This window comes from Xyrauchen texanus, chromosome 1 (assembly GCF_025860055.1).
Source record: "Xyrauchen texanus isolate HMW12.3.18 chromosome 1, RBS_HiC_50CHRs, whole genome shotgun sequence".
Classification (NCBI taxonomy): Eukaryota; Metazoa; Chordata; class Actinopteri; order Cypriniformes; family Catostomidae; genus Xyrauchen; species Xyrauchen texanus.
The window spans coordinates 20,092,819-20,115,510 of NC_068276.1; the positions used below are offsets into that span (position 1 = coordinate 20,092,819).

The 22,692-nt window shown below is 38.9% G+C and overlaps 1 protein-coding gene across 1 annotated transcript; it reads left to right on the plus strand.

Annotated features, from left to right (window-relative positions):
* The first annotated feature begins 1,991 nt into the window (after positions 1–1,991).
* On the plus strand, positions 1,992–12,007 carry LOC127651013 (cornifelin homolog). Its single transcript, XM_052136712.1, is given in 5 exon segments — positions 1,992–2,109; positions 10,951–11,068; positions 11,275–11,435; positions 11,583–11,663; positions 11,665–12,007. Coding segments are annotated over 4 exon segments (483 nt in total). The 5' UTR covers positions 1,992–2,109; positions 10,951–10,959; the 3' UTR covers positions 11,797–12,007.
* Positions 12,008–22,692: the final 10,685 nt, after the last annotated feature.

A 22,692-nucleotide genomic window follows, 5' to 3' on the forward strand; every position in this document is an offset into this window, starting at 1 on the left:
TTTTATGCTTATAAAATGTACATAGAAATGCTAACATTCAGAGTAGTGGCTGAGCAGTAAATCTGCCTTATTCATGAAAAACGAGCAGAACAAAATTATGTGCAAATCATTAGTAAAACAATTATTGTGTAAATTGTAGCATTTATTTAAATGGGATAATTTACATAAAACTGCATTTACACACATTTATTTTGCTCATGTTTCATGAATAAGGCAAATTTACTGCTCAGTCACTTCACTGCATGTTAGCATTTCTATGTACATTTTATAAGCATAACATATAGTAGAGGTGCCTTATTCACAATGAATATCGCAGAGACAGTAGCATTGCTCTTTAGATTTAAATTGTTTTTAATAGTTTGTGTGAAAAAATGTAATACTGTAGCAGTCAGGCACGTGCACACAGAGACATCAAATTGGGCTTGAGCACCTGCCCTTTTTCTTCCTAGAGAACAATTCCTTTTTTATGGTGTGCTTTTTTTTCTTTACTTTTTTTAAATTAATGAATGTGTGTGTATATATATATATATATATATATATATATATATATATATATATATATTCCTGTTTACGCACTGCTTCCCTGTCAAACAAATATATTTATTGAATAAAAAATCTAAATATCAGGTCAGGAGATGACACTTTTTTGAGTTCCGATGTCCTCCCTCTCTCCCTCCGCACACCAGTGCAGCACACATCGACATCAGACACATAGAAGCCACTCCCAGCTCCTATCCCAGTTGTGTTGTTCTTGGCTAGTGTGGAGGTGAGTGGTGATGAACAAAAGACTAAGCTACCAGTGCCTCAACTTTATAGCTAAATATCCAAAAGATAAATATAGTTAACTTGTGTCTATCATGCATGACTCATGAGCTGCTAGCTAATGTATTAAGTTAGCTAAAGTTTAGCTAAGGCAATATATAATGGCCATACAGGCTAATGTACTGTACTTAATGGAGACACTACCGGTGAATACAGTCAAATTTGTGTCTAATAATGTCATCACAATAGCCACATTGATATGCAAATTAGTCGTTAACTAATTAAAATGCGCTAATTTGCAAACATTTGACAAGGGACTGCAGGTGAATAGGATAAACAAAATAACTATATTATTTCAGTTCAAGACCTTGTAATATTTTCACTTTTGTATTTTGTCAATCATTTTTTGCTGTGTTTTTTCCAGTAAAATTAACAAAATAGCAGCAACAGCCTTTTGCAGTTTAGTGTGAAGATGCTTGTTGATTTTGAAATGTTATGCATTCCAATAACGCCAAAATAATTCAAACGATGTATTGCCTTGTGCAAAATAAACAAATTATTAGTGAAACTATGTCCTACTATGTACTACAAGTATATATAAACGATATATACTTGAAACTAGTAGCATTGAAAACATTGTGGCATAGTTTCCTTTGCTGTGGCCTGCTCTTGTGATAAACCCAGTGAATACTAAAGAAGACCATAGTCTCTGTGTGAACTGATTATTATAACTGCCAGACAGTGAGGGAATTAAAATAAATTGATACTGAAGTCAGAGTTGTGGTAATAATATTTAAAGTTTTGTTTAAAACTTTTTTTTAAAATAAATAATTATGAGAAGTGCCCATTTTTTCCACTTGAGCCCCTCTCTGGGCAGATCCCTGATAGCAATATCTCTATGCATGTATACATTTATAGGAGTACGGTCAATAAATATTTTATTAGCATTTTAAGGCATGATACAAGTATTTGTCCGGTGCCTTAATATAGAATAAAAACTAACCCAGATTGAAGTTTAATGCTTTATTACAAAGATTATTGTAGCCTAAATGTTTTAGTTGCGTCTGACTGGCAAACTACTTCTCACTAATACATTCTTCTGATTCCGATGTTATTTTCCTCTGGGCTTCCCACTGTCGTTTCACAGAATAGTACAACGGCGGGCGCGTCAAGTATAAACGCCTCTAGAATAAGTGGCGCGAGCGCGCGCGGTGTCAGCCGAAAGTAAAGCAAAGGCTTAATCGAAGTTTCCGGTCTGCGAACACGGACGTATGATAAAGACCGTTTGCATCTATGCACCACTCAACATCCTCTGAAGACCAAGCTCCTGGCAACGCTGTTCGATAGGTTTGTATTATCATTAATATTATTATTTTATTATTATTATTATTTTGCATCGTTATTTATCTTGTTTTATAGATTCAGTCTTGCTTTTATATGTCTGTGTAATAGTAATTCATTATCAGGTTTGCTTTGTGTTTGACAGTTCATTATAAAATACATTAGCTATAAAAATGTTTCATCTGGAAAGCATCACAATATAATTAACTTATGCTAAACATCTTAAAGAGATCCCCCGTATTGGAGGAGACCAGGTATAACGATTATCTATTCTATTTCAAATCTATCTATATAACCTTGTCTATAATCTGAGATGGATGGATGGATTTGTTTTGACTTTTGCATTTTTATACTTTTTTAATTACTTTCCATCTTTTATGATTTGTTTATGACTTTTATAAAACTATATTACGGACAAGTATGAAACATGTGCTTAAATATTAAAAAATATTTCTGAACACTATATACTTACTTAGAACAAGAGAACTCTAGGTTGTAATAATGTGTATTATTTTACATGTAAAACACTTTGCATTCCATTCTAAAAACATTTGCATACGAATAATGCGAATTGGGACGCAGGGCGCATAGCCATGACATGTTAAATCAATCAGTGGGACACCTGCGCTTGATTCTTTTTACAAGCACAATTCGCAGTTCAATGTTGGAAAGCACAAGTCGGATGTCATCCTCCACCTGGAGCCGATTTCGGTACATTGTTTTCAAAGTAGTCAATTTTGAAAACCAGACCTCGCAAAGATAAGTTGAGGCGAATGGAAGAAGTAATTTTTCTGTGGCGTTAGACAACAGAGAATATTCAGTCATCACACTCAACCAAAACGAGGGCAGAGAGCACAAGCTTTAGAGGTGTCGCTCTTTAATTCGACTAACTGCTCCTCCATGTCAACTGAAAGGTCTTGTCCTGGGCAACTGAAGGGACATCTGACCCATGCAAATTAACTGAAATCCTCACTGAAGTAACGGCGGAATTGTTGTTTTAGTTCTTCAACATGTTGAGCGACTGTGTTAATCAAAGGAGAGACATTTATCCCTGTTTCTTGCACATGGGCAGCAAAGTTGGGAAACATGTCAACATTTGTATTAATCAGCCGATCACGCCAAGATCCAATTTGCCAACGAATGCACTGACTTTGTCTGAAAGAAGCAATATATTGACATCTCTCCCTTGCATCGATGTGCTCAATAAATTCATCCTGTCGAAAATGTCTACTGGGTATGACAACTGTGCTAACCACAGGGGGTCGTCCGGGTAACGCGCAAGGTCGGGCTTGGCATCGACATGAAACATCTTCACCTCTGAACACAATTCGTAGAGGCGGTGTAAAACCCGACCTCTGGAGAGCCAGTGAACCTCAGTGTGAAATAGGAGCTGCTCATGTTCGGTTCCCATTTCCTGACAAAGCTAGGAAAACAAGCGTGCATTTAATGGCCGTGCTTTAATTAAATGGACCATTTGCACTGCCTGCTTTAAAACTGACTCCAGAGACTCAGGCACAACTAATATTGGCTTTGATGCGAGAGATTTGCGATGAATCATACAGTGGGTCCACTTGTCTAAAGGGACACGAGTGACCAGACCGCTAACCCTGCCCGACTGTGCATATCCCAACACATAACATTTATCCCATGACATGCCTGCATCCCGTATATACCCATCCAAAACTTCAATCAATGCCTCGCCAGTTGTGTGCGCTGGAAGAGACCAACAGAAAAGAATGTCCTCTGAAATTCTCTCCAAACATGACTCGACAGATATCTTTGGCAGCAGGTAAGATGATAGGGTGAGAACCAGACGTATTGCCAGTGTTGTATAAAGTATGCATTTATCATACTTGAGTAAAAGTAAATATACTTTAATGGAAATTGCCTCAAGTAAAAGTTAAAGTAGCTCATGAGAAAATGACTTAAGTAAAAGTATTAAAGTAACTGATATTAAATGTACTTAAGTATCAATAGTACACGTAAATTGTATAAATTACGGAACAGTTCATTAAACCCATGGCAACTTATTTGAGTGATGGTGCTCATCATTTACTCACCCTCATGCCATCCCAGATGTGTATGCCTTTCTTTCATCTGCAGAACGCAAAGAAAGATTTTAGAAGGATATTTCAGCTCTATAAGTTAATTCAATGCAAGTGAATGGTGGCCCGAAATTTCAAGCTACAAAAAGCACATTAAGGGAGCATAAAGTTATCCATACTACTACAGTGGTTAAAGCCATGTCTTCTAAAGCGATTCAGTTGGTTTTGGGTGAAAACATTCCAAGCTGTAACTCATTTTCACTGTATATCTTGCCATTGCCATTGCAGTCGCTAGGCACAATCTTGATTTCAAGCTTGATTTCACTTTTTTTAATGAAAATTCAGTAAATCTGCCTTATTCACCTCTATGTACCTCTACTATATTTTATGCTTATAAAATGTACATAGAAATGCTAACATTCAGAGTAAATAAAAATAAAATGAGCAGAACAAAATTATGTGCAGATCGTTAGTAAAACAATTTTTGTGTAAATTGTGGCATTTATTTAAATGGGATAATTTACATAAAACTGCATTTACACACATTTGTTTTGCTCATGTTTCATGAATAAGGCAAATGTACTGCTCAGTCACTGTATAATGGTTGTATGACCTATCAACCATCCAGACAACCCTAATTATCACATACTGTAGCATAAATGTGCTAAAAAACAAATATAACACTTTAACAACCACAAAAAACCTAGTTTTGCTTTGGCAAAGACCATTCTCATCTTCATAAAACATTAAAATAAATATTGTTGGACATTTTCAAGAGTGCTGGTAATTATTCATACACATCTTGTTTAAATGTAAAATGTAAATGCATGTCATTGACTTTAATATGAACAGGTCTCCTGGAAAGGCAGGAGACTGATCGCAAATGACTTTCATAATGTTTAAGCAAACACTTATACATTTAATAAGACATTTATAGTTTCATTTGTAGTTTAATAATATGACATTTAGGTTTTTCAGAGAATGTATTTTTAACATGTGTATTTTGTCTTACTGAGTTTTTATTGTCAAAACAAGTAAAAAATAATCTACCAGTGCTGAAGAAGTAATCCAAAGTATTTATAATACGTTACTGACATTGAGTAATCTAACGGGATACGTTACAAATTACATTTTACAGCATGTATTCTGTAATCTGTGGTAGAATACATTTCCGCATTATTGGCAAGCTCCGTTCTGACTGACTGGAGCTCACTTTTCAGGTAGTTAAAATCTTCGGTGAGGGAATTCTTCATTTCTGTCCTTATAACAGAGGAGATGTCTGCTTTTAAGGCCAATAAGATCTGAGATTTTAAATCTTCCATATATGTTTCACCTGGGTCCATGTTTGGAGGAGTCAGTGTGTGGGCCCGGTCAGCAGTTGAACCCTGCTTCGAGGAGGTGTTGGGCCTGGAGTTAGAGGATCAGCTGTATTTGTATTTTTGAAGATTAGAAGCCATTACTCTAAAGGAAAATGGCCATCACTTTTGCTGGGTGTATTTGAGTATATTGTGAGATGTTTTGTTAATATATATATTAAAAAAACGCTGATTCGATAATTATTATAAAATAGATATTAGGCAGGAGCTCAGCCGAACACGTTCGACTCCATCACCTGCTCACTAGTTCCCCAAGATGAAACATTTCTAAACATCCTAGATCTACCTTAGATTGGAACAGCACAGAACAAATTCCTCACTTCACCTATCATGTTGGAAGAATTAGAGAAAGCAATTAGTGGGTTAAAAAACAATAAGTCCCCAGGCAGCAATGGCTTCCCATCGGAATGGTGTATGATGTTTAGGGAAGAATTAAAACCAATACTATTAAGATTGTTCATTTGGACCCTCAAATAAGGCAGGCTCCCCCCATCGTGGAGGGATGTTGTCATAAAAATAATCCTGAAAGAAGGTTAAAATAAAGAACTTTGTGATTCGTATAGACCAATATCAATTCTGAATGTGGACTATTAGCTATTTACCTCAATTATCTGTAAAGGATTTGAAACTTTTTTCCTGATCTAATAGATTAAGAAGAGCCGGCAAACCCATGATAATATTAGAAGAACGTTACATATTTTAAAACATATTAGACAAAACCAGGAATGTGCTGTCATTTTGAGCCTTGATGCAGTAAATGTATTCAATAGTGTCAATTGGGCCTTTTTATACCAGGTGCTTAAAAGATTTGGTTTCAATGGAAAGTCAATACAATGTATTAGAACAGTTTATCAAGCACCGATAGTCAGAATCAAAGTGATTGGGCATCTTACAGCCACTTTCAACCCAAGTAGGGGAACAAGACAGGGCAGCTGTTTGAGCCCTACCCGTTTTGCTCTTTATATTGAGCCTTTGGCCCAAGCAGTTGAGCTTGAGTGGGATAAGAATTGGAGAAGTAGAGCATGTAATTGGGTTATTTGCTGATGATTTTAAGAACCGGAAACTACTCTTCCACTATTTATGAATCTTTTGGAGGACAATGGGAAACTATCTGGATGTAAATTAAATGCTTAGAAAACACAGGTCTTCCATTTAATATCTTCCTATCGAAACTAATCAGACACACATATTATCTAAAATGGAAGGCAAAGCATATTAAGTGCCTGGGGTAATTCTGACAAAAGAATATTCAGAACTGTACCGGAGCAATTATAATATCATTAATGATGACATTCGAGAGATGGTCAACTCTACACATGGAATTCAGCTCTAGAATAGAGGTTGTTAAAATGAATGTTGTCCAGAGATTACTGTATCTTTTCCAAGCTTTGCCAGTAATGATTCCTAAGATTCAATTCAAGCCTTGGAACAAGATGATTTTGAGATTTATTTGGGAGGGGAAAAACCATGAATAAAATATACAACATTACAGCTGGCAAAGGATAATTAGCCTTACCAATTCTACTGGAATACTTCCACGCTGCGCAAATTAGACCTTGCGTATGCTGGTGTAACCCCAACTATACCTCTAAATGGAAAGACATAGAACTCGCAAATCAGGGTTTACCTAAACAGTGTCTTCTCGGTGATAAAGAAATAATCTAGATCACATATCAGTTATTACACTTCAGATATGATTTATATTAGTCAAGCAGTATAACCTAAAAAATCTGATTAAGTGGTTGAGATGGGTGGCATTTGACAATCAATTTAAACCAGGGTGCATTAATTTGGGATTTAAGAGATGGGTAACTAAAGGTTTAACTGCATTGTGTATATTTGTTGAGCAAAGGAAATTTCGAAGTTTTGCAGAATTAAACTAAAATTATTTGTTTTTTATTAATTTGTAAAATAAGTATCTACAGACACGGGACTATTTTGAGTGGGAAATTAAGAAAGCAAGGAACGTGGATTTGAGTTGATAATTGACTCGTATACAAAGAATAATCCCAGAATAATCTCTTTTCTCTATCATGCCATGAGGGAGAATAGAAAAAATATATCTAGTTATATCAAGCATAAATGGGAAAGAGAATTAGGGGAAGAAATTCCAAATGAAGAATGGTACTCTGCTTGCAAAACACAACTCACAATTACCCATTCATGGTAATGGAAAGAGTTTGCATGGAAAACCTAGTGCGTTTTTTCATTACCCCCAAAATCAGGCATGCCCCATCTGCCGGCAGGTCATCCCCATCTATCTGGATGAGGGAGGGGACAAGGGGAGGGAATCCCAAAAAAATGTGGCACTTACACGCCGTAACGGCGATTGTGCCAAATTAACAAAACATTAAAAAAAAGACAAGGAAAGGCCGCGAGGACTCTACTATGGTGCATCCCTCCTCCTTCCTGTGTTCTTTTTTTCTTTTTTTTAAAGAGGTTAAAGTTAAAGGAGGAGGCGAGAACCGGCATGATAATATAAATAATATTTTAATTATAAATGTAACCAAAAAGACACACACACCCAGGTGTCGGAGAGCTGTCCTTAAATCACTCTCTCTGTCGCACTGCTGTCTTCGGTCGGCCTTTATCCCTCTTGAGGGCTAATTAGCGTGATTAGGGGTCGGGTGTGCGGAATCACGACCCGGCCCCGCCCTCCGCCCTGCCACATATGCCTACGAGAATCCCTGCGACAACTTTGCCATTGGATTGCTCAAGTCTGGTGCTTCTGTACAGATTTTGTGAGACAGAATAACATAACAGAAAATAATCTATAAAACAAACTCCAGCCAATAGGCAGAATAAACACAAATAACCTGTAGATTATTTCACAAAACAATTCTCGAATGTGTGTTCATCCACAAAACAAATTCCAGCTGCTAGCGGAACCAGCACATTTTTTTTTTATAAATTAAGACGTTCAGTTTCTTCGGACAGTCAAACGAATGTTCAGTGAGCCGGCTGTTTCATAAGTGCAGCAGAGAAATCAGCCTGGGATTTTACATGACAACTGTGATAAAACTTGTTGAGCGGTCCTTTTCTGCACATCGCAGTGCCGTTTTGTGTCCATTCTGCATAACGCAGCGGCTCATTTTAGTTTATCACGGCCCATTTGGCATGTTTTGCAGCCAACCCACTGGCCCGCTCGGTTCTCCCAATGGCCAGTCTGCCCCTGATCAGCTCCAAAGTGTGTCATCCCACTGGGAAAATGCCGGCATGACAGATTACCAGTCTAGCCCTGCAGATGACCTAATCCTTCCAATGTCCTTCAAAAAATACTATTAAAATAGAATGAGCAGATTCATCCCCAACTGTCCCAAAGGAGTGGTCTTCCACAAAACAAATTCCAGCCGCTAGGCGGAACTAGCACAGAAAGAAACAAAAAAGGCACCCAGCTTCTTCAGATGATCAAGTGACTGTTCAGTGAGACAAGTCCACTTGGATGCTCATGAGAATCACACTCACTTCCCCATTGATTTTATGAAAGACATTGCTTGTTGAGAAAATGTAAATATGTTGCAGCCATCCTTAGTATCTATTCTCAATTTGGCGGGAATTTCAGTGTAAAAGCGACCCTTTGTCGATGCAAAGTTTCTTGAAGGAGTGTTATCCCACAAAACATATTCCAACCGCTAGGCAGAACCAACACAAAAAGAAACGAAAATGGTGCCCAGCTTCCTCAGATAGTAGAGTTGTATGCTCAGCGAGTCAAGTTCACTTGGGGGCCACATGAGAAACACCAAATGATTTACTCACCCCAATGTCTCTATGAAAGAAAATGCTTGCTGTGGGCATGTAATTATTTTGTGGCCATCCTTAGTAACTATTCTCAGTTTGGCCAGAAACATCAAAAAAGTGTTTCTTGCATTCCTTGAATCGATCACGTTTCTCTCTTGGCAAATTTGCAAAGTCTGGGAACAAGAAAATGCTGTGGTTTTCCCAAGAAAGCTTTCCTTTACTCCTTGCCTCACACAACACAAGATCTTTATTGGATGATCTAAAAAATGTGTCTCCCTCAGCCGATCTCCAAGCTTGCTCGATTTCCAGCTTATGGCCTGTAATGTTAAGTAGACTCTGGAAGAGCACGTCTAGGAATTTCACCATATCTCTGCCTTCTTCATGCTCAGGAATTCCAACAATTCGGACGTTGTTTCGTCGATTATGATTCTCCAAATTCTCCAGTTATTCCCAAATGTGTTCCAAATCTACTTTGGTCGCTAGCAGATTAGCAGCTAATTTCCTCTCCGATGACTCCAGATAATCGATCCATCTCTTGACATTCCTGATTCTTGTTACCAACTCAGACAATTTTGTTTCCATCGCAGTAATCGATCAACGTATTACAGCAAGCTCCTCTAAGTCAGCAACAACTTTCTTCAGCTTCAGAGACACCTTCTGCACCCAGTGAAGTTTCAGCAAATAAACAGTAAATCAATGCTATTTTCCCCTTCTGCTCTTGAGTACTAAGGGGCAGCCGTGTCTTGTTAAAACTGTGTATGTTAACTGTTTCATGACTGTTACGAATGTTGCCTATATGCTTGCATAATATACAGCCTATTGCAACAGTACATGCTAGGAGAAGATATTAGATAGTAATCGATTTCACATCGGGTTCAGGCTTAAAATCTGATGGTGTCATTCGGCCGGGTAGGGTCAGGGTACAGGTCAGGTTCAGGTTTCATTTTAAGGCCCATGCAGACCTCTATCCCTTTCCCATTTTCTATGGTCTGTTTCTCTTTAGCGGAACAAGAGGTGTAGAAATAAGCATTGTATATTGCTCTGTGCTGGGTGTGGGAGCAGACCAGCCCTGCAGGTGGGGAAGGGATTTTTCTAGCAGCAAGCTCGAGTTTCACCACATTCTGTTTGTAGTGGAGATATGACATCATGGCAGAACTGAAGTCTAATACTGGTGCTGCCAGTATTAAACTTGTAGCTCTTCCCTGTCTGTTCTGTCCATTTCCTTTTATTGTGATCTAAAACTTGTGTCCATCTCTTGTGTCCTGTTTTTATAATATATTCAAGGTTCACTTTGTCATTCAGCATTTATAAATGTGTATCGCAGTGAATTAAATACAATTTTAAAGAAAGGCAGAATGTGAAAAGGTGCACTTAAAGTATGTGCAATTTATGACACAATACTGTCATTTTGAGTCATAATGAGGATGATTGTGAAATTCTTCTCATTTAAGAGAGTAAATGTGTGTTTTTATAATCTGTTCAAGGTTCACTTTGTCATTCAACATTTACATATACTTATCACAGAGAATGAAATATAATTTTACAGAAGGGCAGACAGTTTCACAAAGGTGGAAAGGTACACATAATATGTATGTAATTTATGACACAATACTGTCATTTTGAATCGTAATAAGTAAAACTTGAGTAAACAGTGAGTAAAACCTGATTGGGTTGATGTGTGTTCGCAGGTCAATCTTATGATAATGATGGCGCATTCAACTGTAAGTGTGCAACCAGCCGCTGACAATGTGAAGCAAAACCAGTGGAGCAGTGGAGTGTTTGACTGTTGTGAAGACATGAGCATCTGTGAGTGTACAAATAAGGGTTGGAAAGAGGGAAGAAACTAAGAAATAGACTGATGTTTGTATATTTGTAAGATAAAAAATGATGATGATGCATGATCCAGTGAGGAGAAATGAACTCCTCTCGAACTACAACAACTACATGTATTTATAAGTAACACATTATGGCATGTTTCAAACATCTGACAACTTTGTTCCTGTATATGTCAGGTTGTTGTGGTTTGTGGTGTCCTTGCTACCTAATGTGTAAGACCAGTGAGGATTTTGGAGAGTGTTTCTGTCTCCCCCTGCTGGAGTTGGGGTTTGGTTGCTTCCCAAATCCTATTACTCTCTCCATGAGGAGCACAATGAGAGAGAGGTACCATATTAAGGTATGTACAGCATGCAAGCACTGTGTCATGACAACTGTTAGAATACATGTCAGGGAGTTACCAACATATACAATTATGATGGTGTTTTAGTGGCATGTCAAAATAAAAAATCTATGATTTTGTGAATAAATCTCTCTATTCTTTAAGGGTTCATTACTTTGTGACTTCTGTGTGGCGATCTGTTGCACTATGTGCGTCTGGTGTCAAATGGCGAGAGAGCTAAAGGCATCGAAAGCAATCCGCGGTGGTCATTAATCCTGCTGTCAATGCAGCACACCAACAGCCACAAGCTTTTAACCAGCCAACACAAGCTGTCAGTATGGCCTCCCAGTCTCATCACCCTATCAGTGCTCCCTATTAATCACTGCATTGCACATGCACAAATCTGCTTTTAAAATCAAGCTCCCACATAAGCAAATCAATCTTAATTTACATAATATGTTGAATTTATGTACTGCTCAAGAAATCTGTCCTTATTTATATTTCTCTGTGTAACTTTATGCCATTATTTTTATTGACCAACTCAATTATCAATAACAAATTCTTATTTTTGCACTTTCCTCTATAGACTGATTGCCAAATGTTCTTTATATATATATATATATATATATATATATATATATATATATATATATATATATATATATATATATATATATTAATCATATTTCAAATAAAATTATATGAAAAACTGGTAAACCCTTCTTATTTTATTAAATAAATACTTCCTTAAAACTACGTTTGTCTCATATTTATTTATGCATTTCATAATTGTGAACAGGTCCTGCTCCACGGGGGGTGGGTCTGGCCATCCCAAACATGAGCTTGACCCACCTTTAAACCACAACCAACCCTCCAACTTTTCAGCCTCACTTGGGGAATCCTATGACAATTACATATATATAGCATGCGTGAAACCAATATTAAAACAGCATATAACTTACAACAGAAACCTTGTAGAACTAAAATGAATAACGTTTGCAGAGCAACACTGGACCGCACGGAACCAAAACTTAACAGTGCCACACGGTGCACTAGAAACTGTGGATCAGATAAATGCATGTGAAGTTTATACTACCTAGCTCACTATTTTTCCCTACTGTGATGAAACAAAATATAAATATGTCGGACATAAATAAGCCAGAGATTGCACATCTTACATGATGACTCATTTGCAGTAACATCATCACATGTGCCTCTTGAGCTTATGGGAGCAATGCATAAACAGCCTGTGCAAGTTAGTCTCGCCATGCCGTTCAAGCAGTCTCTTGCTGCAAGCTCAGTCAGAGCTAAAGTGATAACTAATCTGATTATCTATTCAGCAGATACGGATCACAAGCTTTAGTTAATGTTCATATCAACCATTAGAATGGAGGGAAAATGTGATCTCAGTGATTTGGACCATGGCTTGGTTGTTGGTGCCAAACGGGCTGGTTTGAGTATTTCTGTAACTGCTGATCTCCTGGGATTTTTACACACAACAGTCTCTAGAATTTACTCCAAATTGTGCTAAAAACAAAAAACATCCAGTGAGCAACAGTTCTGTAGACAGAAATGCCTTGTTGATGAGAGAAGTCAACAGAGAATGGCCATGCTGGTTTGAACTGACAAAGTCTACGGTAACTCAGATAACTGCTCTGTACAATTGTGGTGAGAAGAATGAGATGCAGGTTGGCACATACACACACAAACATATATATACACACAAATATATATATATATGCCTGAACATACAAAAGTAAAGAAAATGTTTTATTACATGGGCTCAAAGAGCTCTGGTTACTAAAAAAGGGCGGTGTAAATCAATGACCAATAGCTAGTATATAACAATAACAACATTTATTTTAACAAAAACAAATCAGTAAAATGATGAGCAAGTACCATACTAACATTAAATAAACTGTAAAGAACTATTATACAACAGTAAAACAGAAAAACTAAATGTATACAAACATTTTTACATACTGAATAAAAAAATGTATGTACAAATTATATTTACATATGCATAATATAAGCCTATAAATAATATATCTATGTAGCATAGTAAAAATGTAGCATAGTAAGGTTGTCTTCAAAACAAATGCCATAAATATTTTTCATTTATCAATTAATGTTATACAAAGTCCAGTAAACCTAAAAAAAAAAGCTAAATTAATATTTGGCGTGCCCAACTTTGCCTTTAAAGCTGCACCAATTCTCCTAGGTACACCTGGACACAGTTTTTCTTGGTTGTTGGCAGACAGGATTTTCCAAACTTCTTGGAGAATTCACCACAGCTCTTCTATCCATTAGCACTGTCGCAGTTGCTTCTGTCTTTTCATGAACTCCCAGACTGACTCGATGTTCAGTCCTGAACTGACCAGGCATTTGCCTCGACCCTCCTGTTGTATGCACGTGGTTGACGTGGATGTCCTGTTGCAGAAGGTAGAAATGAAATGGCAGCAGAAGGACTGGGTCCAATGGGAAGGTCTTGGGCTGGTCCCATAATGCCTTGAGGCTGAGGAAGCAGCTGCCTCTGGGTTGCCAGCTTTGTTCCAACCACCTCAGCTGTGGTTACGGGGACGTTGAGATGATATGCCTCTTCAGTCTAGCTTGGCCTACTGTGCTTTGTGGCAAGATATAGGTGTGATCTTACCTTTGTGTTTGCGAAGGAGGTGCAGCAGGGTCGAACACTGGCAGGTGTAAGAAGCTCAGCAGCAACAGGGAGAGGGTCAGGCAGACTGATTCCCTGCAGCAGAAGAGTCAGGCCTTGCCTTCTCACCATAGGCGGTGGGTAAACGAACTGCAGGGTATGGCACCTTTGCTTGTTTGTCAGTCTATTCTATTTCTTTTATGCTCTGACACCATATATTTTTTTGACACATTTCACATATTCCAGCTCCATTTCACAAGTGTAGCTGCTCAGAAACTTTTCAAGTTCATTATGCTTCTCTCTAGTCAGTTCCGCATTGTAGAGGCAGCTTTTCAAGAATGGCATGAGACAACGCGCCACCGCATATAGACTCGCGTTGCACTTGTGGTCCAATCTCTAATTCGTGGAAATGGCTGAATACTGTATGAAATCAATTGCGCATCCATTTCTGAGATCAATTTGCAGTAGCAAAGCTGTATACCTATAAAGAATGTGCATTTAGACCACTTTTAAATTATAAAATAAGTGGATAGTTTAGCATGTTCAAAGGCAAGATGGCACCTTACCTCAGGCAAGAAGAAGATAAACTTGTACCAGCTGTCATCTGATTTTTATAACATGGGGTGGATATTCTATGAAATACCATACAGGCTTATGAATATACTTATATAGACCACCCACCTCTGAAATTTCAATTTAACCCCTGCATTCAAGAAAATTATTGTATTAAATGCAATGTACTACCAACTGTAAATATTCACACTCCATACAAATCCTTCCAGATGAATAATTGGTTATTATTTTTGTTGTTTACACAGATACAAGTAGGCTACTCATTTTAATTATTATTTTAGCGATCAATATTACACTTCAGCACCAAATATGCACAATTTATTTTATCGGCATAACAGCAAATTAAATACTATGTAGTAAGCACTCTTTGCTAATGCAGCAAAATAAAATAAAATGTAAAAAACTGAAATGTTTGGACCTGCATATGTCATTAAAAGTGGTCCCGCACATACAGTGTAGGCTTATGTCATGCAGTTGATTTAAAGTTTTGGAAATTAAAATAAAATCCAGTGGAGAGAGTCTTCTTCACAAGCTCAAGGAACAATGATGTAAATATTTTCAGTCATCTCCATGCAGGATCCTTTCAAGTTTGATTGGATGATTATTGATTTAAATGTGAATGGATGAAAGGAATGGAATGTTACAAATGCAGTTACACTCGTTTCAATGCAACTATAATCTCACTGGATCATGCATCATTATTAATTTTTTATCTTACAAATATACAAACATCAGTCTATTTCTTAGTTTCTTTCCTCTTTCCAACACTTATTTGTACACTCACAGATGCTCATGTCTTCACAACAGTCACACACTCCACTGCTCCACTGGTTTTGCTTCACATTGTCAGCGGCTGGTTGCACACTTACAGTTGAATGCGCCATCATTATCATAAGATTGACCTGCGAACACACATCAACCCAATCAATTTTACTCACTGTTTACTCAAGTTTTACTTATTACGATTCAAAACGACAGTATTGTGTCAAAAATTACATATACTTTATGTGTACCTTTCCACCTTTGTGAAACTGTCTGCCCTTCTGTAAAATTATATTTCATTCTCTGATAAGTATATGTAAATGTTGAATGACAAAGTGAACCTTGAACAGATTATAAAAACACACATTTACTCTCTTAAATGAGAAGAATTTCACAATCATCCTCATTATGACTCAAAATGACAGTATTGTGTCATAAATTGCATATACTTTAAGTGCACCTTTTCACCTTCGGCCTTTCTTTAAAATTATATTTAATTCACTCCGATACACATTTATAAATGCTGAATGACAAAGTGAACCTTGAATATATTATAAAAACAGGTCTGTGAACTTCCTATGAGATGGACACAAGTTTTAGATCAGTTCACTTGCATATTACATCACAATAAAAGGAAATGGACAGAACAGACAGGGAAGAGCTATAAGTCTAATACTGCCATGATGTCATATCTCCACTACAAACAGATTGTGGTGAAACTCGAGCTTGCTGCTAGAAAAATCCCTTCCCCACCTGCAGGGCTGGTCTGCTCCCACACCCAGCACAGAGCAATATACAATGCTGATTTCTACACTTCTTGTTCCACTAAAGAGAAACAGACCATAGAAAATGGGAAAGGGATAGAGGTCTGCATGGGCCTTAAAATGAAACCTTGCCCAAACGACCTGTCAGATTTTAAGCTCGAACCTGACCTGAAATCACTTACTATCTAATTTCTTCTCCTAGCAAGTACTGTTGCAATAGGCTGTAACAGAAACAGTACTGAAACAGAAAACATTCACAATCTTAACAAGACACGGCAGCCCCTTAGTACTCTAGAGCAGAAGGGAAAAATAGCATTGATTTACCATTTATTTGCTGAAACATCACTTGGTGCAAAAAAATCTGGAATAAAATGAAACACTGCAACAGTCCCCTCTTGGTGCAGAACAATCTGGAAAATAACTAAACAATGCAACAGTCTCCTCTGTGCAGCCTGAACTTGTTCTGATTGTTGAATCTTTGTGACAACTGCACTTAAAACAATCTAGACGCATGCAAAGAATGAAACAGAGGGCAGGTGTCTCGGCATGGGTTTTTGACAATTTAAGTTCTTTTTAGCTTGACATGGTGTTTAAAATATGCCAGTACTGCGCGAGACACTGAAGAAAAAGTGAGACGTGGTATAAATGTCAAAGTCCAGCATGTGTTAAACAATGGGAAAACAGAACAGATGCGTGCAACAACACATTCGTGTGAAAGTCCCCTAACTCGTGCATTCACGCGTGTCTGTGAGTGAGAGCGTGTGCACGAAAACAAGTTCAGTAAACCTGTTTAATTTTTCCATTAATTACAAACACGACCCAAACCTGAAGTCCTACCTGAGTTTAATTCTGTATTGTTTCCAAGAGTCACAGGCAAACATTACATGACAACCCGTTCTCATACCCTAAGCATCCAATTTGGACATCTGTGTAGAAGCTGTCCGCATCTCCATTATGATGCCAAAGGTGCCCCCTGGCACCCTCTCATTGACGCGGTGAGAAACGTCTCCGGTTACTCATGTAACCTCGGTTCCCTGAGATGAAGGGAATGAGACATTAACATAATCTTATGATTGATGGCAATGGTATTTGAACCCCGCCCTTTTAGGCGTGCATTTTCCCTATATAAGCAGGTGTTCAGTCACCATTTCTTCAGAATTTTCTGATTGAGGGACAAGAATGCATCATACCTCGAAACTCTGAAGTAGTGCGGCCAAGTTTTGCAATGTCTCGTTCCCTTCATCTCAGAGATCCAAGGTTACATGAGTAACCAGAAAGATTCCCTATCGATTCAATTCACTTGGCATTGCAGTGAAACGCTTTAGGGAACAAAGTCCCATCATGGCGCACTTCAAAACGTCATACCCTAAGATACATCAGTGTATACACACTTGTATATACGAATATGTATATAAAAGGTCAAGGGCCTGTCGGGAGGTGACTTATTATAGTTTGACTTCAAGTGTGTATGAAAATTAATAACCTTACATGGTGAAAAATAGATAGGAGTTAATCTTAATCTCAGGATGTATATGAGTCATATAATACACAGTATAATTTAACCACTTCATAACCAGTGAGAGGGAGGTTTTATTCTTATTGGAAGTGTTTGACTTCTAGTAAATTGGATAGAAGCCTACACAGGCAGCTGTATTAAAATTATAACAGGTAGGCATTAGATGGTGGAGAAGAGAAAGCTTGTATGGTGGACTATTTGAGCCCTGAAGGGCGTCTAAAGCAACTTAGGCACAAAGCCTTTTTGGTGGCCTTCGAAAACCTCGGTCCGATTTCCAGACAAGAATTGTCAACCAACAGCACCAACCCATTTGACTGAGGCCAGAGCCAACAGCAGGTCAGTTTTTAGAGAGAGCACATGCAACTCAACAGATTCCAATGGTTCGAACAGGGGGCTCGTAAGTGTCTTCAGCACCAGATTGAATTCCTATGTTGGAACCGTAGCAGGGCAAGGGGGGTTCAAGCGCCTCGCTCCCTTAAGGAACTTTATGTTCAGATCATGTCTGCCTATAGAGGAGCCAACCAACAGAAACATTTCCTCATCCACTCGGACATTGCTGATGACAGAGTGAAGGAGACATACCGGGGGAGATATTTGTGCTTAGTCAGCCACTTGTGGACCAAGGCATCCACCCCAATGTGGCTTTGGACATGGAGTATCAAAGAGGGCAGTGGGCTGTCTCCGTGGAGGTGAAAAGGTTGACTTCTGCTTTGCTGAACATTTCCCAAGTCTCCTTTCCCCCGCCATTGGTCCCTGGCTTGACAGCATTTATGCTCAGCAGTTCAGACGGTCTAGAACATATGTTGCGTACAGGGAGAGAAGATGGCATGCACTTCACATGGGGAGGCATTGTGCCAGATTCATCATTGGTAGCAATCAAGTGGTGATTTATGTACACGACATTGTGCCAGATTCATCATTGGTAGCAATCAAGTGGTGATTTATGTACACGACATTGTGCCAGATTCATCATTGGTAGCAATCAAGTGGTGATTTATGTACACGACATTGTGCCAGATTCATCATTGGTAGCAATCAAGTGGTGATTTATGTACACGACATTGTGCCAGATTCATCATTGGTAGCAATCAAGTGGTGATTTATGTTCACTCCCACTGACATATTGTCTGACCAAATCAGAATGTGATGATTCACTATGTTGGAATGGAAAGCCTTCACAGCTAAGAAGACGGCTAGCATTTCCAAGCAGTTGATGTGCCATGACCGTTTCACACACGCTCAAGTGCCGAAAGCCGGACGTCCCTCATACAGCGCACCCCAACCCGTGATTGATGCATCCATGGTCACCACTTTCCATCTTCAATCCTGACCAAGCATAACACCCTTCTGACAAAGGTTTGGAGCTGTCCATGGTGCTAGAGCAGCCAGACAGCAGCGAGTCACGGTGACGTGCATGCACCCCCGGCGCCAGGCATGATGTGGTACGTGGTGTTTGAGCAGCACTGGAGAGGTCTCATGTGTAAAAGACCTAATGTTTTGACGGCAGCTGCTGCCACAAAAAAAAACAGCATATTCTGAAAAAACTTGTCCTATGACGGAACCGTCAAGGACAAAAGGCTATTTAATCGAATACCTGTGTTTGATCAGTTTTAGCACTTAATATTTGAAACTTATTGAGATAAAGCCCCCCTCACCATTGGTAAGCATTTGTGCACAGTGTGTGAAGAATGGCTTGATCCAAAGTTAACAAGTACACTAAGGTATTGTTTGTGAGCATGCAAACACAAGAGAGAGAATTGTTTGCATGTGATCATTATGAGCAGAACCCAAATAGGACTCAATTCATATGTCAAAGATGCAGATAGGCTGGAGCCCACTGTTTTTCTGTGTTTTGATGAGACAATAATGGCTGTGACATTCTCCCTGTGCACCGTATGGGGAACAACCCCTTTTGTGTCTCTCACAAGGAGATTTACCGCACACTACCATTTTTAACACACTGACAAATGCTCAGAAATGTGTGCTATGCGACCGCATACAGACGGAAGCATTTTGTGTGGAGTGTGGCTTTATTTTTCTCTTGAGATGCCCAGAAGCGCACCATGCGACTCACCCACCGTTATCACGGTGGGTGAGTTTGGTTGGAGAGGAAGAATCTAGCTGCTGCTATGAGATACGCATGCTTTTCAAGCAATGGAAGGGTGAGTCAAAACATAATAGAAAAGGCAGGAGCTCTAGATTTCTATAAACACTATACTTCCAGGGGAATTCTTCCCGCTGGGGACTGAGTGCTTTTTGCATCACAGTGCAAAGACGCTAAAATATTCTTGAGGACAGCAAGCCCTCCGATCTGAGTGCATGCTGAGATGGGTATGCGGCAGGTGTCAGTAAGCTCCATATGGACGACAGAGGAATGAAGGGAAGAACGACACTGCTTTCCGAACCATGGTTTTTGACGGCGGATGGTGTGCAGGAATCATTAATTCAGACAAGAATTTTCCGTCTCGACAGGAGGTGACCACTCAAGGCTGAGCACGCGTAATGTCGCAGTGTGACTCTTATCAGTGGCGTGTGCACGCTCTTCACCCTCGCTGGGAGGAGGGGCTGCAACATCCTCTATGAACCTTTCTCCCATGTCCGAAAGCTGCTGGGGACACGGCATCATTATCACCATCAGATATGCCAAATACGTCAACACCGTACTCATGTCCCAATGAAAGCTGCTCTCATGATGGTCTGACGGAGTGACACTAAACAGCACTGTGGCAGCAGTGGAGTCATTCAGGTTCCTGAGCACTACCATCTCACAGGACCTGAAGTGCGAGACACACAACGACTCCATTGTGAAAAAGGCCCAGCAGAGGTTGTACTTCCTTCGCTAGTTGAGGAAGTTCAACCTGCCACAGGCGCTGCTGATACAGTTCTACTCAGCAGTCATTGAGTCTGTCCTCTGCACTTCAATAACTGTCGGACATCAGAAGACTACAGAGGACAGTTCGGACTGCTGAGAGGATTATTGGTTGCTGTTGTTCTGGGATTGATTTGCACTTTTCGCAGCAAACTATATTCATATCTAGGAGACAGAATGCATCACCTTCCTGAGCGGTATGATGTCTGTGTGGTCACATGGTGTTTATAATTACGTACTATTGTTTGTACAGATGAGCATGGTAACTTCATGCATTTGAAAATTGTTCCCAAATATGAATTAGACTTGTGGCGGTCCCAAAAATAAATTTTTGGCTGATTTCTTTTGATTTTCCTATGATGTCAAGCAAAGAGTCACTGAGTTTGAAGGTAGGCCTTAAAATACATCCACATGTAAACCTCCAATTCAGTACACCTCCTATCAGAAGCTAATTGTCTATTAGGCATCATAATTTTCTGGAAAATCCAAGCTGCTTAAAGTGAACCAATCTGTCTGTAAACAATTGGAAAAATTACTCATGTCATGCACAAAGTAGATGTACTAAACAACTTGCCAAAACTATAGTTTGCTAATATTAAATGTGGAGTAGTTAAAAAATGAATTCCAGTGACTTCAACCTAAGTGTATGTAAACTTCTGACTTCAACTGTAAGTACATGAAAGCAGCTTGATCATTATCATCACAAAACTCTATAGAATCATTACTCGGAATATATGTTTTTCTTTGTGACATACAAAACCACAGCGGTTAAAGGTTTCAGTGATGCACTGAAGCAAATATATGGTGTGTGTCATGTTCACTGTTGTCTTTTGTTTTTGTGCCTTTATGTTGAAGTTTAGTTTAGTTCCTGTTTCCTGTTTGGTTTTTGTAGTCCTTTGTTGTTTCTTTTTATGATTGGTGTTCCCCTGATTGTGTCCACCAGGTGTCCCTCATTCCCTTGTTTGTTCCTCTCTGTATTTAAACCCTGGTTCTTTGTTCAGGTATTGTCGATTGTTGAATGTTCACGTATTCATGTTCGTGCCCATGTTAGCATACTCTTGTCATTCGTGTTCGTTCATGGAAACCTTACCCTTCGTGGATGTTTTATTAACTGTTCTGCTGTATGTTATTTTGTGTTTGAGTTTGTTTTTTTCCCATCGTGGACTTTTCATTTGTTCCCGTGTTTGTCTGTGCTTGTTGAATAAAACCGCAGTTGGATCCGCACCTCCCGTCTGCCTTCTCCTCCTTCCCACACAATTCGTAACAGAAACTACAAAACCAAACAGGAAACAGGAACTAAACTAAACTTTAACATAAAGGCACAAAAACAAAAGACAACAGTGAACATGACAGAAAAGACAACAGTGAACATGACACTGTGACCCTGTGGTCAGTACCTGGTGGCTTTTGTTCCACTGATAATTGCCTCACTCAGATACTTTTACATATTAAAGTGCTAGATAACTCATGGTGAAACACTGAGTTACAATTAAACACCCTATGTTTACTCCCAAGTGCATCCAAGTTGGCTTAATTTATTTAGAAAAACTAAATACATTTTTATTTAGACAGTGTGAAATATAAATATTTATTTATATATTTATATATCTAAAAGAGATGCTTACGCCTCACGAGCGAGTGCGTTCAGGCCCTTCTACAATGTCTGTTTCAGTTCAAACTAGGGAGAAAACTTCCACTGAAGCTGTTTCAAAAAGCATTGGGGTTTATGGCGGCGGTATCCGCCATCATTCCATTAAGTCTCTTACACATGAGACCTCTTCAGTGCTGGCTCAAGCGCCATGTGCCACAACATGCTTGACGTCATGGGCGCATGTGCATCATTATATCCTGCCACTGTATAGCTGCTTTAGCACTTTGGACAGCTCCTGCCTTTTACTAATGAGGTGTCGTGCTGGGGCAGATTATCAGGCAGAAAGTGGAAAATGCTTCCAACACAGGTTGGGGGGCGGTGTGCAATGGATGCCTGACTTTCAGCACCTGGACAGGTTCAAAGAAATATTGTAGAGAGGTTTCAACTAGGTCGTGTAAGAAGGCACTCCCAAATATGCGTTAATAAATGCAATGTCTCTTTCCCTTGTCTCAGGGAACCGAGGTTACGTATGTAACTGAGATGTTTTCTC